Source organism: Salvelinus namaycush, chromosome 3 (genome assembly GCF_016432855.1).
Source record: "Salvelinus namaycush isolate Seneca chromosome 3, SaNama_1.0, whole genome shotgun sequence".
Lineage (NCBI taxonomy): Eukaryota > Metazoa > Chordata > Actinopteri > Salmoniformes > Salmonidae > Salvelinus > Salvelinus namaycush.
In genome coordinates, this window is record NC_052309.1 from 24,467,530 (window position 1) to 24,489,306 (window position 21,777).

The 21,777-nt window shown below is 45.9% G+C and overlaps 1 protein-coding gene across 2 annotated transcripts; it reads left to right on the forward strand.

The window, feature by feature from the left end:
- The first annotated feature begins 517 nt into the window (after positions 1-517).
- Positions 518-7,288, forward strand: LOC120045104 (inositol-trisphosphate 3-kinase C-like). 2 transcript variants are annotated; one of them, XM_038989978.1, is made up of 7 exons: positions 518-1,231; positions 3,354-3,453; positions 3,628-3,841; positions 4,010-4,214; positions 6,286-6,387; positions 6,471-6,542; positions 6,647-7,288. In XM_038989978.1, exons 1-7 carry the CDS (start codon positions 866-868, stop codon positions 6,920-6,922), a joined length of 1,335 nt encoding a protein of 444 aa, XP_038845906.1. In that variant the 5' UTR covers positions 518-865; the 3' UTR covers positions 6,923-7,288. The 2 variants fall into 2 exon arrangements, with proteins under 2 accessions (XP_038845906.1, XP_038845907.1); XM_038989979.1 differs by having other exon boundaries at positions 518-789.
- Positions 7,289-21,777: the final 14,489 nt, after the last annotated feature.

Genomic DNA, 21,777 nt, shown 5'->3' on the forward strand with positions numbered 1-21,777 from the left:
CCTGGGTGAGCAGCTGGAAGAGCTGCTTCCATCTACTACTGTAGGAGGATGAGAATATTGGATGAAGTTGACAGGCCTTTTGTGCTGTTTTTTGGAGGGGAGTTTTGGTTTTTAGATTTGACCTCCACTGCTAATAAAATGTCAGATGCTTTCCATTTAACTAAATCACTATCTATCAGAAGTTGTTTCTTAGAGGATCATTCATAACTTTACACATTTAAAATTGAATGGCCTCTCTTTCAATGGGTTTTAGTTATGAATGCAAAATGCTGTGCTTGTGTAGCACGTGCTCAATACTTTATAACCATTTTTAACTAAAATGGCAATTCTCCAGAAAATAAAGGCAAGACTAGTTCTTTATAATAAGCTGAGCTACAGCCCCATGGCAAGACAGCCACTTATCGATGATTAACATGTGGCCAACACAGTGTAGCTTATGGGCGGGGTTAACTGTGTCAACAGGGAGTGGCTAAAGAATAACTAATGCAATTCTAGCACCCCTACGTGGTGACGAAGAATTGTTGCCAGCATCTGGTTGAAAACATTTGGTCGCTGTTATAAAAATGTGAATGTGTTTGCTAATTAAAACATCGCAATACCTGCCTTATTACCCGTGCAAAAGGTAATGTAACAATAGGCTTGCTTAGGTGGTTAAACTGTTTTGGATGGTTCAAAGGGGCATCGAGTTGCTGAGATCAGCCAGGTTATTGTTTCCCTTCGGAGATGAAATGCACCGTGGCTCTCTTTTCGTTTGGATTAGCTAGCAAACCTCGGCAGCAGCGAAATCAGGTGAGGCTGCACTCATTCACCGCAAAATTTCCGATGAGTATGACTAAAACGCAGTGACCACAGCTCATAGCCCGATATGAACCATAGTTACCCAAACGTGTCGGGGGTTCCTGTATGGTCGGCAAACGGGAAGGGAGACTCTACAAAACATGCCGCTGATTTCCCCTCACATTGCGAAAACGCACACGAAAATGTTCCACAACTGGTGGTCAAATGTAATACAAGCCCATGCCGAATTGAATTGGAGTCCATCAGGGTTAGCGGGATCTCCGTTGGCTCTCATCCCGACGAGGATTCGTTTTGCTCGGACAGTGGGTTCGGAGGCTCCCCCGCATCACTTCTACTCAGAAAGTTGTCAAACTCCTCATCGTCTGAGTTGTCACCCGCCTCGTCTTTTGAAGAATACGAGGACGACCGCGGCTTTCCTGATGAGGTTCCCCGGGTGAGTGTGTGCGGGGTAACATTTTGGGAGTGCGCCCCTGTGATGGAGGGCCCAACCAATATTATGTTAATGATATCATTCTCTATCAACTGCCATATGATCGGACCGATCAGCATGAGTCTGAAATAATGTAACATTCTGCTCAGGAAGATGCAGGTTTCATTAGATTATATGATTAGAACTGGCTTTGGCTCAACAATTCTGCTAAATTTAGTCTAAACTGCTGGAAATGAGGGCAACGTGTGTGATTTCTCCAGTCCCGGTAAATCTCAATCTGTCATGCCTGTACATCTTATGCCATTTCTATTACTGTGAAGGCAAAGGGAAAAGAAGTCCACAATGGCACAGAAACTCGAAACAATTGTGATCTGTCTCCTAGGTGCCCTCTCTCGCTCCCTCTCCTCATCCCTCTGTATCTACAGACAGAGGCTCAAAGCCTGTCACTGTATAGACTGAGCTGGGGATAGGATATTTGTATCATGCTAGCAGCTATGTAACCTTTTCGGGCATTAAAGAGTATTAGACTGATACAGAGATGATTACAGAATTTCACCCCCGGCAGCACCAGGGTGTTGCATCATGTCTACTAGTCAACACTCCACAGTGTTATATAGTGAGTATTGTCTACATGAACTAAGGTTTTCCACCCTCTCATTCCCTGATAATACGCAGGCCTCTCCCTTGGCATCCATCATTTATGGAGTTTATCTGCTCTGGCTGCCCACTATCCTACAGTTGACAACATGCAGGAGAGAGGGAATGGGTGATAGAAAAAGGATGGGCATAGATGTGTGGGGATATATTAGAGATTGGACAAAGATGGGACAATTATTCTTTGAAATCTCATTGTATTTGTATAGAAAGAAAGTAGTCTAGTTCTAGTCAACTAAGTTTTGAAGAACAAAAAGGTTTGGTCAACTCCTTCAGGTGTACACTCTCCTTACCTGGGGGTTTGTAGTTTCAGGTGTAGCTGCAGGCCACTACACTAATGGAGAACAGATTGGGCAAGTATTTCCACACAAATACATATCCTCATCTGTACATACTGGGGGAAATGTTTTAGAATATTGTCAAACTACAGAGACCTAGAGCAGAACAACAAACTCAACACCTACTGTGCATACTCACTGTGGTACTTTAACGTGTGGGTGTGGTCTCACATTCACTACATCTTTGATCAAAACAAGTCCAGCAGCCTGTAAATGTTTGATGAATGTGCAGCTGTTGCACCAGCTATTAAAAATATTGTCTAGTCAGGCCATTACTGTTCCTGCTGGCCGATATGCGTTATTAGGTAGGTGATGTGGTCCCGTGTGGCTTAGTTGGTAGAGCATGGCGCTTGCAACGCCAGGGTTGTGGGTTCAATTCCCACGGGGGGACCAGGGTTCAATTCCCACGGGGGGACCAGGATGAATATGTATGAACTTTCCAATTTGTAAGTCGCTCTGGATAAGAGCGTCTGCTAAATGACTTAAATGTAAATGTTAAGCGTAGCACACAGACCCTTTACTTGGCGATTCTTCCCTAATTCCCGACTTGGAAGACAACACTTCTTCTAAACTTCCATGTCTAGTTTGTTTGAATTTAGAAAATGCTCCGTTATTAAAATAATTTGTGTGATTACTTTGTGGCACAAAACATTTCTTTAATGTAATAATGGCACATTTTCTAAATTCAAAGAACCTCCTGAAACTAGACATAGAAGTTTAGAACATGTGTTGTCTTCCAAGTTGGGAATTTTGGTAAGTAAAGGTTTGGTTGAAAATTCTCTGTGCTACACTTAACATTACCTACCTAATAACGCATATCGGCCAGCAGGAACAGTAATAATGGTCTGACTAGGCAATATTTTTAATAGCTACTGTTGCGTAAGATCCCAGCCCAACCTCTCCTACATGTCTTGGCTCAGTCTGGTGGTCGGTCAATAGCTGTTTCCATAGAGACAATCAGCCATAGGTCAAAAAGTTGTGTGACGGAGTCTGAAGTCTGAGGTTGTCTTTCTCATGACGGTGTCCCTCAGTGGAGTTACAAGGGAGGAAATGTAGCTAGAGGTGTTGCACTGTACGCTAAGGAATGGAGTTGTGAGGTGTAATGTGCATGATTGCTTGCTCTTCCCATGCAGGGCGTCACATGGAAGAAACCCGGAAGTACAGGGACCTTGCCTCCCCTCCCCGTGCCCCCCAAGAAGCCACAGCCCTGGGTACAAGTGGTCGGACATGCAGGTTGGTTCTTTGTCGGGCTTTCTTTAATTGGTCTTTTGCTGCCTTGATGGTTTTGTGAAGTTAGTATTTATTACTGCTAATAAAAATGGCTGTGTAGTACCAAATGTGTTTTGAAAGTATAACATGCATAGTCTCCCCCCTCCCTCATTCCCCCTTTCGTGGCTGGTGTGCCAGGGAGCTTCCATGCAGGGGACTATGGGATGCTGCTGAAGCGCTACTCTGAGGGGGAGCAACAGTGCCTGCAGAGGCTGATGGAGGACTCTTTGAGGCCCTTCGTACCAGGCTACCACGGAGTGGTGCAGCGGGCTGAGCAGGACTACAACATGATGGATGACCTGCTCACTCACTTCAACTCCCCCGCCATCATGGACTGCAAGATTGGCACCCGGTGTGTGACTGTGTGATTTAGAGACACTGGGAGCTGGTTTACCCTGACCCAGATTAAACCAACCTCTGGGCTAAAGTGTTCTTTTGAGTCCAGGAATAGGCAAACCGACTCTGGGTGTGTTGTCTTGTGATGAGTATGTATATAATATTGAGCTGTCTGCTCTGTTAGGACATACCTGGAGGAGGAGCTGACGAAGGCTCGGGAGCGTCCCCAGCCTCGTCAAGACATGTATGAGAAGATGGTGGACGTGGACCCAGAGGCCCCCACTGCAGAGGAGCAAGCCCTACAGGCAGTACTCAAGACCAGATACATGCAGTGGAGAGAGACCCTGAGTTCCACCACCACTCTGGGTTTCCGCATCGAGGGAATCAAGGCATGGACACACACACACACACAGACAGACAAATGCAGGGAGACGAGATAAGTTGGTCAGATGTATTGATCCATTGTGTTTCTATGGCTTAAGTGCTGTATGACCGGAGCCAAGGCTGTTGAACTTTGGAAGAGAAATTACATCTTAGTCATTTAGCAGACAAAGTGGATTTATTTAAGATACTCTTTAAAGAAGTAGGGTTTCAGACATTAGACATATCTGAAATGAACTTACATCATACTTTTACATTTAAAAAAAAGTGTTTATTATTTAACCTTTCATTTAACTAGGCAAGTCAGTTTAGAACATTCTTATTTACAATGACGGCATAGCAAAAGACCTCCTGTGGGGCCGGGGGCTGGGATTAAAAATAAATATAGGACAAAACATGCATCATGACAAGAGATACAACGCTACATAAAGAGAGACCTAAGACAACAACATAGCAAGGCAACAACACATGGTAGCAGCACAAAATATGGTAAAATAATTTGTGGGCAATGCTTCCTCATACTATAGCCTGAACCATTAGTTGTCTACAATCTTTTTTCAATGCTTGAACATTTGCGTCATAGTGAGAGAGAGAACTTCCCTCTGTTTTTTCCCCTGCATAGTCCTAGAGATAAGGAAGCAGGGATTGACTTTGTAGGTTGCTTGGTGCAAGTTAACTGAGCACGTAGCCAGCAGCATACCACCCTGCATCCCACTGCTGGCTTGCCTCTGAAGTTAAGCAGGATTGGTCTTGGATGGGAGACCAGATGCTGCTGGAAGTGGTGTTGGTGTGCCGGTAGGAGGCACTCTTTCCTTTGGTCTAAAATGTACCAATGCCCCAGGGCAGTGATTGGTGCTGTCTTTCAGATGGGACATTAAACAGGTGTCCTGACTCTGTGGTTACTAAAGATCCCATGGCGTTAACCCTGGTGTCCTGGCTAAATTCCCAATCTGGTCCTCATACCATCATGGCCACCTAATCACCCCCAGCTTACAATTGGCTCACTATTCCCCAGGTCTTTACTCTAAATGATAGTGTTCTCAGTCAACTTACCTGGTAAAAAAAATAAAATAATTAACTGCTCTGAGGTTGCCCCAGTTGATAAAAAAATACAACTCGAAACAACAAAACTGCAAAGAATTCTACTAGGCCTAGCCTAAAACATATTTTTGGTTCATACCCATTGTTTTGTTTAAGTGAAAGACTGACAATTTCAGACTGCTCTGGGGTTTTCCCATTAGGCAGGTGACTTTTAAAACCGAAAACAACCATACTGCAAATAATTTCAATAATCTAGCATAGGACCTATACTGGGGCCCAAGTTTCATTGAAATGAATAGGAGCGTCTCACGCTTGGCAAAAGTTGCATGTCCAATGTCGCTAGCAGGTCAGTCAATTTTATTTATTTTTCTGTTTCCTCCCTGTTGTTTTAGGGCCTGAAAAGTTATGGCATTTCTGTGTGTAAACAACTATTTCCAAATGTATGGGCAAGTGGCAATAATCTTTGGGAAACCAAAAAATACTCCTTTGCCTTTCAGACCTAAATGTAGTTCCCTGAGGATGTTGCCAAAATATATTTTAAATTAAGGTGCCCACACACGTCCTCCACCAGGTAAGTTTACCACTGTTCCAGGGGTTTTCAACTTCTTAATTGTTGCCCTAATAGTGGTAAGTGGTATTTATTTTTCTATACACATTTTTTTGTTGTTGCACCCATTGTTGGGATTTATTAAGAGAGACAACCATTTGTCTCTTCATTTGTGAGTTCTTTGCATTCCTCCATGGTGATGGATGACAAAGGGATTTTACCCAATGTTTATACCCCAGTGAAACGGGAAGCAGTGGAAGGCCAAAATACAGTTCTTTAATTAAAGGGAGTTGTTATTTCTAAGAATATTTAGGGTTGCCAATAATTTAACAAATGTCTTTCTCTGAGCAATATTAGTATAATATCATTTCCAAATGTTTTGTAGCATGCAATATAGCATGGTATTTGTACTGTATGTATTTTGTAGTCTTTTATCAAGGGTGCCAATAATTTGATGTGACTGTCTACAACATTTTTAAATCCCTGTTTAGAAGGCTGATGGTGTGTGCAACACAAACTTCAAAAGGACCAAGAGCAGAGAAGAGGTGATGCAGGCACTGCAGGACTATGTGGATTGCAACGCTCTAATTGTGGTGAGTGTGTGTCGCTCTTAATCTTACCCCCTTCCTCTTCCCCCTTCCTCTTTCAGGATTACATTTCTCTTCTCCGTTTTCAGAAGGGATATCTAAGACGACTGAAGGAGCTTCAACTGGTGTTGGAGACATCCGACTTCTTCAGGACACACGAGGTAAGCTGTTTTGCACTGCTTTCACAGTATAATGCATGCTTTGCATGTCTTGATGCTGGTCTATGTATGGAGAGGTGCACAATAACATCTGTCTCTCTCTGCAGGTAGTGGGCAGCTCCCTGCTTTTTGTGCATGACAGTACAGGGAAGACTGGAGTATGGATGATTGATTTTGGGAAGACCGTTCCCCTGCCGCCTCCTCTCACCCTGGACCACCGCACCCCCTGGGAAGAGGGCAACCGAGAGGACGGGTACCTGTGGGGGCTGGACAACCTCATCGACGTCCTGACTGACATACTGCCTCACCTGAACCTCAATCTGACTGACAGAACCTCATCAAAACCAAAACACCCTCTCCAACCTGAACCATACCGTATCTGAATGGCCACGTCACGTTTCACCTTAGAGGGTTGGACAACCGAGAGACTGTTCACACATTGGACTTGGATTCTGTGTTGGTGTTTTTAACCACATCATTAATGATGTTAGGTACTAGTGTTCGTTTTTGTAAGAGCGCTTTTATAGATTAAAGAAAGCAATGAATTGACCTATGTGACTTCAATGAGGGCCAGCCTACTTTCTGGTAAAGAATGCAGTGATGTGTTCTGAACCTGTCGCCCGTAATAAAGCGTAGTGTGCTATGATAAACTGCTTCTAATGGCTTTAATGTAATGTCAGCTGCATTCATATACAGTGCATTTAGAAAGTCTGCAGACCCCCCCTGAATTTAACATTTTGTTACGTTACAGCCTTATTCTAAAATTTATTTTAAAACATTAAAAAACGTGTGTATGTATATATATACACATACAGAGTTGAAGTCGGAAGTTTACATACACCTTAGCCAAATACATTTAAACTCAGTTTTTCACAATTCCTGACATTTAATCCTAATACAAATTGCCTGTCTGACATCAGTTAGGATCACCACTTTCTTTTAAGAATGTGAAATGTCAGAATAATAGTAGAGTTGTATTTCTTTCATCACAGTCCCAGTGGGTTATAAGTTTACATGCACTCAATTAGTATTTGGTAGCATTGCCTTTAAATTGTTTAACTTGGGTCAAATGTTAAGGGTAGCCTACCACAAGCTTCCCACAATTAGTTGGGTGAATTTTGGCCCATTCCTCCTGACAGAGCTGGTGTAACTGAGTCAGGTTTGTAGGCCTCCTTGCTCGCACACGCTTTTTCAGTTCTGCCCACAAATTTTCTATAGGATTGAGGTCAGGGCTTTGTGATGGCCACTCCAATAACTTGACTTTGTTGTCCTTAAGCCATTTTGCCACAACTTTGGAAGTATGCTTCGGGTCATTGTCCATTTGGAAGACCCATTTGCGACCAAGCTTTAACTTCCTGACTGATGACTTGAGATGTTGCTTCAATATATTCACAATTTTCCTCTCTCATGATGCCATCTATTTTGTGAAGTGCACCAGTCCCTCCTGCAGCAAAGCACCCCCACAACATGATGCTGCCACCCCTGTGCTTCATGGTTGGTATGGTGTTCTTCGGCTTGCAAGCCTCCCCCTTTTTCCTCCAAACATAATGATGGTCATTATGGCCAAACAGTTCTATTTTTGTTTCATCAGACCAGAGGACATTTCTCCAAAAGTACGATCTTTGTCCCCATGTGCAGTTGCAAACCGTAGTCTGGCTTTTTTTATGCCAGTTTTGGAGCAGTGGCTTCTTCCTTGCTGAGCGTCCTTTCAGGCTATGTCGATATAGGACTCGTTTTACTGTGTGTAACAGTTTAACTTTATGTCCGTCCCCTCGCCCCAACCCGGGCGCGAACCAGGGACCCTCTGCACACATCAACAACTGACACCCACGAAGCATCGTTACCCATCGCTCCACAAAGGCCGCGGCCACTGCAGAGCAAGGGGAACCACTACTTCAAGGTCTCAGAGCAAGTGACGTCACCGATTGAAAGGCTATTAGCGCGCACCAGCTAGCCATTTCACATTGTTAAAGGAATTTTATTCCTATGTTTATCAACCAATTCAATAAAAACACTCTGCCCATAAATAAGAATTTGTAAGATAATTATCAGCATTAAATGGACAGAAACCAGTCTTAAAATCAATCAATCAATAGCGTTTATTCTCGAGAGTACTGAATCATAGTACAATTTACATCAGGTTATATAATAAAGATGATGTCATAGGTTTTAATGGCCATCCTCCTCTAGAATACAATGGCAATACAGTTAGAGTTCTCATTACTGTCTGCCACCTGTTAAACTATCTGCAACCAACCCAAGGTCTTTCCCCTCCCTGGGTAGAGACATCATTCTAGCCTGTCTGAAGATAAACCCATTCTTTCTAACAAGGAACACATAACATTCAACATTATGATTATAATAAGATTCATTCTTACAGTAATATAGTAGTATTCTGTTTGGTTATAATTCTAAGTCAAATGTATACATATTTTAGTCATTAAACACAAAAATCCCGTAACACACATCCGTTACATGTGGATATAGATACTTTTGTACCTGTTTCCTCCAGCATCTTCACAAGGTCCTTTTCTGTTGTTCTGGGATTGATTTGTACTTTTTGCACCGAAGTACGTCCAACTCTAAGAGACAGAACGCGTCTCCTTCCTGAGCGGCATGACGGCTGCGTGGTCCCATGGTGTTTATACTTGCGTACTATTTTTTGTACAGATCAACGTGGTACCTTCAGGTGTTTGGAAATTGCTCCCAAAGATGAACTGAAGTCTTGGCTGATTTAAATTTGATTTTCCCATGATGTCAAGCAAAGAGACACTGTTTGAAGGTAGGCCCTGAAATGCATCCACAGGTACACCTCCAATTGACTCAAATGATTTCAATTAGTGTATCAGAAGCTTCTAAAGCCATGACATTTTCTGGAATTTTCCAAGCTGTTTAAAGGCACAGTTGACTTACTGTATGTAAACTTCTGACCCACTGGAATTGTGATACAGTGAAATAATCTGTAAACAAACAATTGTTGGAAAAATGACTTGTGTCATGCACAAAGTAGATGTCCTAACTGACTTGCCAAAACTATAGTTTGTTAAACCAATCAGTTATGTTGTGACAAGGTGCGGGTGGTATACAGAAGATAGCCCTATTTGGTAAAAGACCAAATCCATATTATGGCAAGAACAGCTCAAATAAGCAAAGTGAACCAACTGTCCATCATTACTTCAAGACATGAAGGTCAGTCAATACAGAAAATTTCAACAACTTTTAAAGTTTCTTCAAGTGCAGTTGCAAAAACCCTCAAGCGCTATGATGAAACTGGCTCTGATGAGGGCCGCCACAAGAAAGGAAGACCCAGAGTTACCTCTGCTGCAGAGGATACGTCACTTAGAGTTAACTGCACCTTAGATTGCAGCCCAAATAAATGCTTCACAGAGTTCAACTAACAGACACATCTCAACATCAACTGTTCAGAGGAGACTGTGAATCAGGTCTTCATGGTCGATGTCCTGGAAAGAAACCACTAGTAAAGGACACCAATAATAAGAAGAGACTTGCTTGGGCCAAGACACATGAGCAATGGACATTAGACCAGTGGAAATATGTCCTTTGGTTTGATGAGTCCAAATTTGAGATTTTTGATTCCAACCGCTGTGTCTTTGTTAGACGCAGAGTAGGTGAATGATGATCTCCGCATGTGTGGTTCCCACTGTGAAGCATGGAGGAGGAGGTGTGATGGTGTGGGGGTGCTTTGCTGGTGACGCTGTCAGTGATTTATTTATAATTCAAGGCACACTTAACCAGCATGGCTACCACAGCATTCTGCAGCGATATGCCATCCCATCTGGTTTGCGCTTAATGGGACTATCATTTGTTTTTCAACAGGACAATGACCCAAAAACACACCTCCAGGCTGTGTAAGGGCTATTTGACCAAGAAGGAGAGTGATGGAGGGGTGCATCAGAAGACCTGGCCTCCACAATAATCCGACCTCAACCCAATTGTGATGGTTTGGGACGAGTACGACTGCAGAATTAAGGAAAAGCAGCCAACAAGTGCTCAACATATGTGGGAACTCATGAAGCTGGTTGAGAGAATGCCAAGAGTGTGCAATGCTATCATCAAGCGAAAGGGGGGCTATTTTGAAGAATATAAAATATATTTTTATTTGTATAACACTTTTTTGGTTACTACATGATTCCATATGTGTTATTTCATAGTTTTGATGTCTTCACTATAATTCTACCGTGAAGAAAATAGGAAAAATAAAGAAAACCCCTTGAATGAATAGGTGTGTCCAGACTTTTGACTCGTACTGTTTATACATTTTTATTTAAGGAGTGCCACTGCAGATATATTTTTCTATTGATGAGACAGTTATGGTCTCCCCCCACCTTTTCTCTACAACTAAGACATTAAGGCAAAGAGCATATGTACAGCTATTAGTGTGTTTATTGATTTAGTATTATTATATGAGTAGCAGCTCATCAAATTGGCAGCCTTGAACTTACAACTGAACAATTGTGATATTTGGTGAAAAGTCTGCAACTGGTTTCTTAGACAGGCTACTCAAATGGAAGCCATTAAAATGTGGACCAACTCACAAATGTCTTGCAGTAATTGTTGTCCTGTGTTATTTGTCAGGCTCACAGCAGTTTGTCAGCTGAACAGAGGTTGCTGAACAAAAATGTTTAGTTGCAAAAAGGTTATAGTATATGAAAAATAATGCTAGTTAACTTTGGTAAATAATATGTATTCATGTATATGTTGCCAGACTATAAGCTCTGTTAATATATCCCTGATATGGTTCAAATATAACTCTATGGGTCCCACATGAGTCCTCTTCCCTTTCACTAAGAAAGGGCAAATCCTTGGCAGGCGGGGCTGAGAGGGGGGCGTGCCAGTGTGTGAGCATCAGAGAGGGCTCCCTCAGGGCTCCTGGCCCAGTCCAGCTCCAGCCTCCCATACCTGCTCTGCCCCCGCGAACACAGAGTGTAGCTGCTCAGCTGCCAGGGCAGAGGAAGCTCATGCTGGAACTGAGCGGAGGGTCTTTCCCAGGTCTTCCTCCTTACCTGGGTCATGTGCACCACCCTCTCCCCCAAGGCACACTGGCCCACAGGCCTGGAAGGCAGCTGGGGAAGGCTGTGGGCCATAGACTTGGCCTGGGGCTCTGTAACAGAGAGAGGAACAGGAGGCCCTGGGCAGAATGCAGTGTAAGGCGGGGCAGCTTTGGATGCTTTCTGGGAGCGGAAGCCATAGAGGGAGACCAGCTTGTGGAGGCTCTCCCTCCAGTTGGCGACCGCCTCGTCCCTGCTGGGCTGAAGGCGGCAGTACTCTGGGACAGCGTGAGGGGCAGGGACGAAGGGGGCCTGCAGTGAGGACGACACCTGGCTAAGGAGGGAGCCCAAGCCTGAGTCACTGGCCTGGACCTGCAGGGGGTCTGTCTTAGCCTCAGGGCCAGCTGCAGGGTTGGATAGGGCAGCAGTGAGCCTACGGGACTTCCTGTAGATGTACAGCAAAGGGTCGTTGAACACCAGAACCTCCTGTTTCTCAACAACCTCCACCACCTTCTGTCTGGCCAGCGGCTTGAAGGGCCTGTTCTTGACACGCTGCTTGGGAGCACTGGCATGAGGAGGGGGGAATACTGGGGGGAACAGAGAGGCTTTTCTCTTCTCTTTCACCTCCACAGGCAGCAGGGAGGCTCTCCTCACAGATTCTCTGCTGGTACTACTGACTGTCAGCTTAGGGATTATCACCTGATTTGCTTGTCATGAGAGATGGAGAGAGAATTACCAATTTAGTCAAATGCTGAAAAACCATCTAGTTTAGATTCTCTGCATACTGCACCTAACATGCTTTAACTTTGCCTTCATGTCTCTCTGAAGTACCCTATGCCTTTCCCCTATGGCTGCTCTAAGTGTAAAATATAATGCAGATGTTATTTACCTTGCTTTTTAACGGATATGACCGGCGGAAGCTTCTCTGTAATGGTCATGCCTGAAACAGGGAGAGAGTGATAACTAAGAGGACATATTGTAGTGCTGGGTTGTGTGTAATAATCAGAGGTGTTTGCTGTATAAACATACGTCTGGTCTGAGTAAGCTGGGGACGTTCTGCTTTCTTAGTCTTCTTTGGCTCTGGCTTCCTTTGCACCACGAGCTCTAAGTCTTCAGTCAGTATTTTCAGCAGTTGCATGAGATATTTCTTACTGATGGTAGGGTTGATTGTAATCTCGCCCACCAGCCGGCTCTCTCTCTGTGGAGATGTCTGGTTTCCAAGCACCTCAGAATGGGACTTGACTGGAAGTCTATGGCAGGAGTGGACAAAACAACCGTTGTTTTTAATTGGCTGATCTCTCAGTCCATCAACATCTAGCATAACCCCTAGAACCTCCCCTTTGAATTTCAAAGTGTGATCAGCGCAAGTGATTTAGGCTAAACAAGTGAGTTCGGGAAATCGGAAAGTATGCATCTTTGAAATGGTTTCAAATATATATTTTATATGTCCGAAGCCAGAATCAATTGGGCTTGCCAAAAAATAATATGGTCGCTGTGATAGAAAATGTATTTTGATCACCGATTTTCAGCATTTTTCACACTGTATTTCACAATCAACCTAACCTTGTCCCCAGGCTCACCCCAGACAGATCTGCTTCAGCTTGCCCTTCAGGGTGGTCTTGTTGGTGATCTTGAAGGCTTTTTCCAGAATGGTGCGGGCTATATGGCGCAACTCAGGGTCGGCGTCAGTCAGGGGCACCCCCAGCATCACCAGGTCCACGTCTTGGAGCAGCTCCAGGGCTTCCAGGTTCTTCCAGCTCCCCAGCTGCCTCCATGAAGGCTCCTGCTCCCCCACTTGGCTTAGAAGCAACACCTTAATGAGTTGAATAATCTCAGAGTTCAGGGTATGTGAGTGTGAGCGGACCACCTCCAGCAGGGCAGCACTGTACTCCTCATAGCCTTGTTTATCTGCCTGCTCCAGCTGGTTCAAGATGGGGATGATGATTCTCTTCAGACAATCAATGTCTGAAATGGACTGGACCTCCTCCTCTGGCTCTAAGACTGGGAGAGGGTTTTTTGGAGGCATGGTGCATCTCACAGCTTTGGCTGTGGATAGAATGTGAGAGATGTCTGTTGTTTGCTGAAGCACATCCCCCTCTGGGAACTTCCTCTGCAGACCCTTGGGCTCAGTCTTAGTGGGAATAGACTCCTCCACCTTTTGGCCTTTGCCTCGGATCACTGAATTAGGAAGAAATCCGTCTGGAGCAACGGGCCACTCTAAACCATCTAGGCCTTTTTCTGAAGCCTGAGACTGATGTTTAGCCTCATCCCAGACATCAACTTCTGGCACAGGCTCACATTCCACTATGTCCTCCCACACCACCCCTCTGACAGGGGCACGCCACTTCACCACTTGGAAACAAAGAGGTGAGCTTATCAATACGCTGTAATAAACCTCTAACAGATTTTCGTAATAAACCTTTAAATCTTAACTAAACTTACAAAGACAATGTCCTGTACACTCACCCTGCAGAGCTCCTCTGCCTGGTGTCAGGCTGTAGTGTTGCACTCCAGACCTAGTCCTTCTCTCTGTCTGCTGAGGCTGCTGCTCAGGCATCTCACTCACAGTGATCACCACAGGGGGGATTGGTTCAGGCATGTTTCCCTTATACCCGGGGCTGATCATGGGCACCAAGGCTATGTTGTAGCTGTCTGGGGAGCTGGGGAGGAAGGGGACAGGGTTCTCTAAGGCATCGTCTGCTGTGGCCTGCTCCAGCACTGTTCTCAGTAACCTGACAGCAGGAAGTACAGGCTGGAGATGAGGGAGATGCTGCCACTGAAGCAGGCCAGGATGTCTCACCGCACGTTAGCGAAACACACTTGGCTCACCGCCGAGCCCAGCCTAATTTCACTTATCATGTTGCCACGGCAGTCCCAGATCTCCACGTTCCCCCCAGGTCCAGACAGAGCCAGCAGACCCAGTTGGGGGCAGTAGTCCAGACAGGAGACAGGCTCTGCAAGGCTCCTCTCCCTCTCCACACACTCTACCTTTGTCAGCGAGAAGATGAGCAGGCTATGGCTGGGAGAGATGGCACACACCAGGCCAGGCAGCAGACAGGACAGCACTGGGGTGGCAGGGCAGTTCACTTTAGTGTTCAGGGTCAGTTCCACCCGCCCCACCCCCACTCTGACTGACCACACACTGAACTGGTGGTCTGTGGCGTAGCAACATATGAGGGGTGTTGGGCCTGGGAGGCTGCTGGTCTGGATAATGGTCCCCATGTGTGCCTGCTGGACCTGGCAGTGCAGTCCACAGGGAGACAACAACTGTAGCTTCCCACTACGATGGCCACTGAACACTAGGCAAAGTGGGGCCTGAGTCCCAGCCCACCCAATCCCCTCCACCTGCAATGCCTCCACACACATCACACCATCACTGTGATCCTTGGAGGTGCAGATGAGGTGCTTGACTGGACAGGGGCTGAGAGACATATCCAGCACTAGGACCTCTGGGGCTCCATAGGCCACAAACAGCTCCTCCTGGCTGGGGTTGTAGGCGAAGCCCAGAGCCTTGTCCAGGTGGAGGAAGGGCCACGAGAGCACCAGCAGCTCCCCATTAGCTGGAGAGAGGAGCCTTGCCACACCATCGTGCGTCACCACCAGCAGCCGCGCCCTGCTCTGCCCAGACTCCACCCGCTTCATCACCTTCAGGCCACAGCCTGTGTTGTTGAAGAGGCGGTACTGACCGTGCAGCCGCCACACTGCCAGCGTAGAAGGAGACTGGCACAGGATGCAGTTCTGCCCCATCAGTGACATGCCCCTCACCCCACCAGGCGAGTCCAAATAGAACTTGAACAGCAGGTCTCCCCCGCGGCTCCACTCCTTAACCCAGCCCCCCACGGAGGCAGTCAACAGGCTGCAGGTGTCCGGGCGCAGCAGCACGGAGCTAACTGGCTGGGCGTGGGCGCGGAACTCATGCAGCAGGCCGCCTATGTCCCGGCTCCACGTCTGCACGTAGCCGGCGGCATCACCCGTGTAGAGGTAGCGCTGCAGCCAGTCTGTGGTGATGCAGCGCAGCGTAGCCCGGCTGCAGCCGCGGAATGGTAGCAGCTCCTGCTGGCCCATGTGCTCAAAGCTCTTGATGTGACAGTTGCACAGGGCGTAGATGGAGGAGGTCTGGCGCTCGGTCACTAGGGCCCCCACCAGAGTATCCTTGTGCAGGGAGCAGCAGTTCCAGTCCAGCACCCTCACCAGCCCCAGAGGGGTCTGAGGGGACGTCCAGAAGCCCCAAAAGGCAATGAGGCCCATGCTGCCGGTCAGCAGTTCGTTGGTCTCAGGGCAGAAGTGCATGCAGACCACAGAGGCACAAGTAGTGCCTCAGCTGGCCCTGTCCATCATCTGCCCACATATCCATCTGAGGGAGAGAGAGAGAATTTAAGAGGAGGGGTGGAAGGAGAGTAGAAGGATTGGAGGCATGCAGAGGAATAATGATCACATAAACGATCAGCAGAAAGTGAAGAGAGGTGAGTGCATCACAGTGCAGCTCACTGACCCATATTCCCTCATTGTAAGACCCCCTTCCCAAAGTCAGTCCCAACAGGTGACTCACCTTATGCCTGAGCAGCATATGTCCCAACTGGAAGCCCACCACCACTGTGCCACTGCACCCAGAGAAGGTTGTGAGGCAATGTAGGTAGTTAGGGGCACAGGTGTAGTGGAACTGTGTACTTGGGGATGCATCCAAGTACAGTGGAGCTTCTTGCTCCACATCGTTAGAAGTTCCTAAAGAATGAGACTGAGATTCCTGGTTCTCCTGCTCTTTCTTCTTCAGAATGACAATGGATTAAAAATATCAGAAATATGAATTATGTCCGCAAATGTTATATTACAAACAATACAAATATTTTTACCTGTATGGTTTGTTTCAGTTGTGATAGAAAGGTTTTCCAGTCTGGTATAATTCTTCCAATTGATCCCATAATTTACAATATTCGAGCTCTCCCACGCACCTCCTAAGCGACTAGTCACATGCTTTCCCCCTACAGAATTATGCTTTTCCCGTATTCCTTTTCATGAAGTGATCCATTTTTCCGCATTATGATGGTCATAAAGAGAATCATAGAATAATTGCGAAAAAGAACGTGAAATTGGAACGCTATTTGGGTTCTATGGAGAATGGATTGGTTTTGTGGATTAGTAACTAAATGTGGAAACAGTGAAGGTGTCTGAATACTTTCCGAATGCACTCGGAATGTATTCAGGCCCCTTGACTGTTTCCACATTTTGTTACGTTACAGCCTTATTCTAAAATGTATTAAATATTTTTTTTCTCATCAATCTACACATAATACCACATAATGACAAAGTGAAAACAGGCTATAATAAATGTTGCAGATTTATATATATACAGTTGAAGTCGGAAGTTTACATACACCTTAGCCAAATACATTTAAACTCAGTTTTTCACAATTCCTGACATTTAATCCTAGTAAAAAGTGCCTGTCTTAAGTCAGTTAGGATCACCACTTTATTTTAAGAATGTGAAATGTCAGAATAATATTAGAGATAATTATTTCTTTTAGCTTTTATTTCTTTCATCACATTCCCAGTGGGTCAGACGTTTACATAAGTTTCGGGTAGCCTTCCACAAGCTTCCCACAATAAGTTGGGTGAATTTTGGCCCATTCCTCCTGACAGAGCTGGTGTAACTGAGTCAGGTTTGTAGGCCTCCTTGCTCGCACATGCTTTTTCAGTTCTGCCCACAAATAGGATTGAGGTCAGGGCTTTGTGATGGCCACTCGAATACCTTGACTTTGCTGTCCTTCAGCCATTTTGCCACAACTTTGGAAGTATGGTTGGGGTCATTGTCCATTTGGAAGACCCATTTGCGACCAAGCTTTAACTTCCTGACTGACGTCTTGAGATGTTGCTTCAATATATCCACATACTTTTCCTCCCTCATGGTGCCATCTATTTTGTGAAGTGCACCAGTCCCTCCAGCAGCCAAGCACCCCCACAACATAATGCTGCCACCCCCGTGCTTCACGGTTGAGATGGTGTCCTTCGGCTTATTCAGTATTCAGACCCTTTGCTATGAGATTCGAAATTGAGCTTAGGTGCATCCTGTTTCCATTGATCATCCTTGAGATGTTTCTACAACTTGACTGGAGTCCACCTGTGGTAAAATCAATTGATTGTACGTGATTTGGAAAGGCACACACCTGTCTATATAAGAACCCACAGTTGACAGTGCATGTCAGAGCAAAAACCAAGCTATGAGATCGAAGGAATTGTCCGTAGAGCTCCGAGACAGGATTGTGTCGAGTGTACCAAAACATGTCTGCAGCACTGAAGGTTCCCAAGAACACAGTGGCCTCCATCATTCTTAAACGGAAAAAGTTTGGAACACCAAGACTCTTCCTAGAGCTGGCCACCCGGCCAAACTGAGCAATCAGGGGAGAACGGCCTTGGTCAGGGAGGTGACCAAGAACCCAATGGTCACTCTGGCAGAGCTCCAGAGTTCCTCAGTGGAGATGGGAGAACCTTCCAGGAGGACAACCATCTCTGCAGCACTCCAGCAATCAGGCCTTTATGGTAGCCACTCCTCAGTAAAAGGCACATGACAGCCCACTTGGAGTTTGCCAAAAGGCACCTAAAGGACTCTCAGACCATGAGAAACAAGGTTCTCTGGTCTGATGAAACCAAAATTGAACTCTTTGACCTGAATGCCAAGTGTCACGTCTGGAGGAAACCTGGCACCATTCCTACGGTGAAGCATGGTGGTGGCAGCATCATGCTCTGGGGATGTTTTTCAGCGGCAGAGACTGGGAGACTAGTCAGGATCGAGGGAAAGATGAACAGAGCAAAGTACAGACAGATCCTTGATGAAAACCTGCTCCAGAGCGCTCAGGACCTCAGACTGGGGTGAAGATTCACCTTCCAACAGGACAACAACCATAGGCACACAGCCAAGACAACGCAGGAGTGGCTTCGGGACAAGTCTCTGAATGTCCTTAAGTGGCCCAGCCAGAGCACGGACTCAATCGAACATATCAAATAAAATTTTATTTGTCACATGCGCCGAATACAACAGGTGTGTAGACCTTACAGTGAAATGCTTACTTACAAGCCCTTAACCAACAATGCTTTAAGATGTTAATATAAAAAATAAAAAATATCTATAAAAAATATATTTGTTACTTATATAGAAAATATAAGTAACAAATAATTCAGCAGCTGCAGTAAAATAACAATAGTGAGGCTATATACAGGGGGTACCGTAACAGAGTCAATGTGGGGGGGCACCAGTTAGTTGAGGTAATTGAGGTAATATGTACATGTAGGTAGAGCTAAAGTGAAAGAGGGGTCTGGGTAGCCCTTTGATTAGCTGTTCAGGACTCTTGTGGCTTGGAGGAAGAAGCTGTTAAGAAGCCTTTTGGACCTCGACTTGGCGCTCCGGTACCGCTTGCAGTGCGGTAGCAGAGAGAACAGTCTGTAACTAGGGTGGCTGGAGTCTTTGACAATTTTTAGGGCCTTCCTCTGACACCGCCTGATATAGAGGTCCTGGATGGCAGGAAGCTTTGCCCCAGTGATGTACTGGGCCGTACGCACAACCCTCTGTAGTGCCTTGCGGTCGGTGTGCCAAGCGTCATACCCAAGAAGACTCAAGGCTGTAATCGCTGCCAAAGGTGCTTCAACAAAGTACTGAGTAAAGATTCTGAATACTTATGTAAATGTAATATTTCAGTTTTTTTTCAATAAATTTTAAAAAAACTTTAAAAAAAAAACTGTTTTTGCTTTGTCATTATGGGGTCTTGTGTAGATTGATAAGGGGAAAAAAATAATTTATTCAATTTTATAATAAGGCTGTAACGTAACAGAATGCGAAAAAATTCAGGGGGTCTTAATACTTTTCGAATGCACTGTGTATGTATATATATATATATATAGGCACACAGCCATATATGTATGTATACAGTGGGGCAAAAAAGTATTTAGTCAGCCACCAATTGTGCAAGTTCTCCCACTTAAAAAGATGAGAGAGGCCTGTAATTTTCATCATAGGTACACTTCAACTATGACAGACAAAATGAGAAAAAAAAATCCAGAAAATCACATTGTAGGATTTTTTATGAATTTATTTGCAAATTATGGTGGAAAATAAGTATTTGGTCAATAACAAAAGTTTCTCAATACTTACTCAATATGTTATATACCCTTTGTTGGCAATGACAGAGGTCAAACGTTTTCTGTAAGTCTTCACAAGGTTTTCACACCCTGTTGCTGGTATTTTGGCCCATTCCTCCATGCAGATCTCCTCTAGAGCAGTGATGTTTTGGGGCTGTTGCTGGGCAACATGGATTTTCAACTCCCTCCAAAGATTTTCTATGGGGTTGAGATCTGGAGACTGCCTAGGCCACTCCAGGACCTTGAAATGCTTCTTACGAAGCCACTCCTTCGTTGCCCGGGCGGTTTGTTTGGGATCATTGTCATGCTGAAAGACCCAGCCACGTTTCATCTTCAATGCCCTTGCTGATGGAAGGAGGTTTTCACTCAATCGCACTATACATGGCCCCATTCATTCTTTCCTTTATACGGATTAGTCGTCCTGGTCCCTTTGCAGAAAAACAGCCCCAAAGCATGATGTTTCCACCCCCATGCTTCACAGTAGGTATGGTGTTCTTTGGATGCAACTCAGCATTCTTTGTCCTCCAAACACGACGAGTTGAGTTTTTACCAAAAAGTTCTATTTTGGTTTCATCTGACCATATGACATTCTACCAATATTCTTCTGGATCATCCAAATGCTCTCTAGCAAACTTCAGACGGGCCTGGACATGTACTGGCTTAAGCAGGGGGACACGTCTGGCACTGCAGGATTTGAGTCCCTGGCGGCGTAGTGTGTTACATTTACATTTACATTTAAGTCATTAAGCAGACGCTCTTATCCAGAGCGACTTACAAATTGGTGCATTCACCTTATGATATCCAGTGGAACAACCACTTTACAATAGTGCATCTAAATCTTTTAAGGGGGGGGGGGGGGGGGGGGGGTTAGAAGGATTACTTTGTCCTATCCTAGGTATTCCTTAAAGAGGTGGGGTTTCAGGTGTCTCCGGAAGGTGGTGATTGACTCCGCTGACCTGGCGTCGTGAGGGAGTTTGTTCCACCATTGGGGTGCCAGAGCAGCGAACAGTTTTGACTGGGCTGAGCGGGAACTGTACTTCCTCAGAGGTAGGGAGGCGAGCAGGCCAGAGGTGGATGAACGCAGTGCCCTTGTTTGGGTGTAGGGCCTGATCAGAGCCTGAAGGTACGGAGGTGCCGTTCCCCTCACAGCTCCGTAGGCAAGCACCATGGTCTTGTAGCGGATGCGAGCTTCAACTGGAAGCCAGTGGAGAGAGCGGAGGAGCGGGGTGACGTGAGAGAACTTGGGAAGGTTGAACACCAGACGGGCTGCGGCGTTCTGGATGAGTTGTAGGGGTTTAATGGCACAGGCAGGGAGCCCAGCCAACAGCGAGTTGCAGTAATCCAGACGGGAGATGACAAGTGCCTGGATTAGGACCTGCGCCGCTTCCTGTGTGAGGCAGGGTCGTACTCTGCGAATGTTGTAGAGCATGAACCTACAGGAACGGGCCACCGCCTTGATGTTAGTTGAGAACGACAGGGTGTTGTCCAGGATCACGCCAAGGTTCTTAGCGCTCTGGGAGGAGGACACAATGGAGTTGTCAACCGTGATGGCGAGATCATGGAACGGGCAGTCCTTCCCCGGGAGGAAGAGCAGCTCCGTCTTGCCGAGGTTCAGCTTGAGGTGGTGATCCGTCATCCACACTGATATGTCTGCCAGACATGCAGAGATGCGATTCGCCACCTGGTTATCAGAAGGGGGAAAGGAGAAGATTAATTGTGTGTCGTCTGCATAGTAATGATAGGAGAGACCATGTGAGGATATGACAGAGCCAAGTGACTTGGTGTATAGCGAGAATAGGAGAGGGCCTAGAACAGAGCCCTGGGGGACACCAGTGGTGAGAGCACGTGGTGCGGAGACAGATTCTCGCCACGCCACCTGGTAGGAGCGACCTGTCAGGTAGGACGCAATCCAAGCGTGGGCCGCACCGGAGATGCCCAACTCAGAGAGGGTGGAGAGGAGGATCTGATGGTTCACAGTATCAAAGGCAGCCGATAGGTCTAGAAGGATGAGAGCAGAGGAGAGAGAGTTAGCTTTAGCAGTGCGGAGCGCCTCCGTGACACAGAGAAGAGCAGTCTCAGTTGAATGACTAGTCTTGAAACCT